The 4,347-nt window shown below is 34.8% G+C and overlaps 1 protein-coding gene across 1 annotated transcript; it reads left to right on the top strand.

Annotated features, from left to right (window-relative positions):
* Positions 1-2,744: 2,744 nt before the first annotated feature.
* LOC129949400 (E3 ubiquitin-protein ligase RNF113A) lies at positions 2,745-3,937 on the top strand. The gene is made up of 3 exons (XM_056060836.1): positions 2,745-2,897; positions 2,954-3,665; positions 3,721-3,937. The coding sequence occupies exons 1-3, from the start codon at positions 2,807-2,809 to the stop codon at positions 3,887-3,889; spliced, it is 972 nt and encodes a 323-aa protein (XP_055916811.1). The 5' UTR covers positions 2,745-2,806; the 3' UTR covers positions 3,890-3,937.
* The last annotated feature ends 410 nt before the right edge of the window (positions 3,938-4,347 follow it).

Raw genomic sequence — 4,347 nt, 5'->3', positions numbered from 1 at the left:
TATTCCTCCAATTTCAATTTGTTTGACAGGAGACAAGTGAAGATGGTTGCAGTTGTGAATGATTTTGCAGGGTTGTAGAAAGGTTCACTGAGTTAGCAAAATATTGGGAAATTTTATTTTGCACAGAAATTAGCAAATAAGGTTGAAAGTAGCGAAAATGCAGTGCACACAGGAATTTAGAAAAATGAAGAAGTGCATATAATTGTATTAAAAGTGAAAGACAGATGATGATTTTTAGGCACCAGTTATAGCTATCATTGGTTCTCATCATTGAAAATAAACATTAGACTTTGTTGACAGGTCGTTTAAAGCTATCCTTACAAATTTCTGTCATAAAAATTCCTGATTGGAATCCACCGAAAAATGTTTATTGGCAGAAAACTGTCATTGAAATTGTGTGAAATTGGAACATAAATCAGCGGAATGATTCGTTTCACTTCAATATTAACCTGTTTTTCAAGAGTTTAAACCTGAGTTGTAGGTTATAAACGAATTTTTTTTAAATGTGTTATTTTGATATATGCTGGGCATAAGGTGAGATTTTTCTTTTAAAAGTAAACTGACATATTTTTTAAATGTTGAAGTTAAGGAATTTGTTTTTATCAAAATCTAAATGAAAAAGTATATTTAAAATTCGATCAGCATAATGTAAAATATTCTCAATTTTATCTACTTTCCTTGGTTTCACAGCTATAATTTCTCTAGCTGGTTATTCAGCTTAAGTAAAAAACAATTGAAGCGGATGGCTTGAATGCCGAGCCCTTCAAAACAGCTGGAGATAATTTGGTTAGGAGCATGCACCAACTTATCAAAAAGATACGGTCGGAAAAAGCATGCCCGTTGAATGGAACCTCAGTATTGTTTACCTGATTGTGAAAAAAGAAGACCCTCTGAACTGCACAAAGTATAGACTTACAACATCTTTTCAGCCGTAAAAACTGAATGTCTTAAGCCCATGGTCAACAACCATTACACCATTAAAGTCCGCAGCCGATCAAATATTCAAATTGACCGTTTGTGCAGGATGACCATGGAGAATTCAAGCTGCTTCATAAAAGTTGAAAACAACTTAACAAATCCTTTCGGTGTAAGAAAGGCTTTAGACAAAGTGATGCATTGTCATGCGATTTCTTTAACATCGTTTTTGAAGGAATAGTACAGAGTTCCCACGTCACTACTTTCTTTTAAAAGTCTGTCTAATAACTAGCATATGATGATGAAATTGACATAATGGGAAGAACTCAGATTGATGTAAATTGGAATTTTATGAGAATTGAGGCAGAGGTGCCATAAATGGGTTTAACTGTTAATGGAGGCAAAACAAAGTACATGCTATCATCAAAAAAAGACCTATAATACCGACGTCTCAGTCAAAAAGTCGCCATCGACAGACGTTACTTTGAATTAGCTAAGGACTTGCTAACCGCTATGTCTTTGGGCAAAGAAAGCATCTGAGTAGTAAAGCCGATATATAAAACCCTCATCATCCCCATCCTGCTATGCGGTACAGAAGCATGGATCATGACAAATCGTTTCGAGAAAAAAATTCTTCCCGTGAGTTTATAAGAAGATTTTACGTTGACTTAGCCAGAAGGGTACACACAGAACGATTAAGATGGCTAGGTAACGTAGAGCACATTGAAACCAATGCTCCGGACGCAAGACACTTAACCTACGTTATTCACCACACTTGTGTCAAAATTTATCCAACGTTTTAACGCAATTCACGCAAAGAATCATATTTGAATGTCTAAACCAATGTTTGAATATTTATGTACTGGATATAAAATAAAGTGTGGTTCTACAATTTTTATTCTTCCATTTCGAGGAGAACTAATAAGGTTCTACTGATTTTAAATATTAAATGTTGAACCAAGACTGTACAACAAGCACTATTTCAAAGAGGTGATTTCAATTGGTCACCGAGATCTTGTGCTCTATACAATAGGATTTCTTTTTTTGAGACAACATAATAAGGTCTATAGAGTCCTACACAAGAGCAATTGTTGTTGTTAAGTATTATTTACGGTCTTTTCTGTGAAGCGTATATCAATTACCATTGGCAATGATATTATTTTAAGCACTCATTTTATCGGTAAAAATTGATAAATTCACTTAAAAAATTCATGAATATTGCTGAAAATCAGGCATATGTGAACATAAACATTGATGCATCAACTACGCCCTCATAGCTCTGTCAAGTGCATTTGTATAAACTAAATATATTCGTTGATTCTTATCAATGTGTCAATTTTAATTTAAAGTTACATTTATGGCCCAACGTACGATCAATATTACTTGAACCGAACCTTGTTTAAGTTAAATTGACAAGCAGTAATGATCGTGTATAGAACCCTTATTTTAGTGATCCATAATATATTCAAGACCTTAAAGAAAGTAAATATTTGTGAGGTTATCGAGGTACATGCAATTCTGGGATTTGGAAATTTTTATGAAAAGGATATGGTGTTATAGCCAGCATATTCTTCTCTCTACAATTAAATACATATCTATTTGTTTCCTTTACAAAAATAAGAATTATGCGTATATATGAGAATGAAGCGGGTATTTAAAAACCCTGCATATGATTCAAAATTGCTGAATATACGTAATAATTTTAATCCAACTGCAACATGAAAGAACACCCTTACGAAAAATTTCCTATTAGTGGGATTATTTTGCCAAAGCCTATGAACACTTTTTGATTACCAAACGTCACTTTGACAGCAAACGTCATCATCAACAAAACTAAAAACAAAAAAAAAAACATATAGCAAAAGCAAACACAAGAAAAAGAAATCAAAAGATGTCCGCAAGTGGAAGTTCATTTACGTTTAAAAAACGCGTTTTAAAGAAACAGCAAACTCGTAAAAAACATGACTCTTCATCAGATTCAAGTAAATTTAATCCCACACCTATTTCAACACACAATAAATGATTTTATTCATTCTAGGTAGCAACAGCGACGCTGAGAAATCAGCAGTTGTTCGGAACGAAGGCCGACGCAAGAGAACTAATCCAAATTTCCAAAGTACCAAGCTAATGAGTGCCAAACGAGAAAAGTTGGCAGCACAATCATCTTCAGACGACGACTCAGGAGAGGACACTAATGTCGTGGTTTCGTATAAATCCAATAAAAGTGCAATGCCAGTCGGACCCTCGGATCAGGGTGCCACTGCCATAAATGAGTTCGAAACAGAATTGGATCGCGATGCACAAGCTATCCATGCCAAAGCCATAAAAATAAATGCTGAGCTAGAGGGCAAGGAGGACGATAAGATATATCGTGGCATAAATAACTATGCACAGTACTATAAGAAGAAGGACACTGCTATGGGCAATGCAAGCTCTGGAATGGTTCGCAAGGGACCGATGAGAGCACCAGCGCATCTGCGTGCCACAGTCCGATGGGATTATCAGCCAGATGTATGTAAAGATTACAAAGAAACTGGGTTCTGTGGCTTCGGGGATAGTTGTAAGTTCTTGCACGATCGAAGTGACTACAAGGCTGGATGGCAGGTAGAGTTGGATCATGCTACGGATCAGCGAGGCGAAGGCGAGTCCGATGGAGATGATACGAAGTATGAAATTCATTCCGATGACGAGGCACTTCCGTTCAAGTGTATTATATGCAGGGACAGTTTCACAAATCCTGTGATGACCAAGTAAGTTATTGTAAAGTAGAAAAAACACTTGTATTTTAACTATTTCTTGTTTTAGGTGCAAACACTACTTTTGTGAAAAATGTGCTTTGGAGAACTTCAAGAAGTCAAGTCGTTGCTTCGTGTGTAATCTGCAGACAAATGGAATTTTCAATCCTGCCAAGGAACTTATAGTTAGGTTAAAAAGTCGCCCTGATAATGATATTGGCGACTCGGACAGTAATTGATAAATATTGTTAATATTTTATTTTCAATTAAAGTATCTAGTTCAAATATTTTAGTACTATTTATTTAATTGTTTTCAATGTTACGAAGATTTGTGTCTGTTGTCTTAGTTGCTTAACAAAGATGCTTTTCTTTGCAATAGAAAAACTTACTACCAGTCAAAAGACTTGGATGTTCCCTCTCAGAAATGTAACGTCGTAGTCCAGTATTTCAAATTCTTCGTCCTTCTTAGCGTTATAGTATCCTAAATATTCAGAATTTTCTAAATAAAGCTCACGTAATTTAGCAACTTTTGCATTCAAATAAGACATTGTTCGAAGATTTTTACTAAACAAAATACAATTGCTAACTATTGGAGATAAAATTTAAAAAGTATGAATATACATACATTTTTTTCTATGCTTTGGAAAACAAAATAAATATTTTAATCTTGTTTCTCTTCAAGGGATGGCAATTGGCT

The sequence above is a fragment of the Eupeodes corollae genome, chromosome 3 (genome assembly GCF_945859685.1).
Source record: "Eupeodes corollae chromosome 3, idEupCoro1.1, whole genome shotgun sequence".
NCBI classification, from domain to species: domain Eukaryota; kingdom Metazoa; phylum Arthropoda; class Insecta; order Diptera; family Syrphidae; genus Eupeodes; species Eupeodes corollae.
The sequence above is the reverse complement of the archived record's forward strand: the minus strand, read 5'-3'. Positions and strand labels throughout refer to the sequence as shown.

Bases quoted from the DNA above. Each gene is read 5' to 3' on its own strand.
- LOC129949400 (XM_056060836.1), top strand. From the start codon at position 2,807: ATGTCCGCAAGTGGAAGTTCATTTACGTTTAAAAAACGCGTTTTAAAG. The intron at 2,898-2,953 runs GTAAATTTAATC...TATTCATTCTAG, and splicing joins TGACTCTTCATCAGATTCAA to GTAGCAACAGCGACGCTGAG. The intron at 3,666-3,720 runs GTAAGTTATTGT...TTCTTGTTTTAG, and splicing joins ACAAATCCTGTGATGACCAA to GTGCAAACACTACTTTTGTG.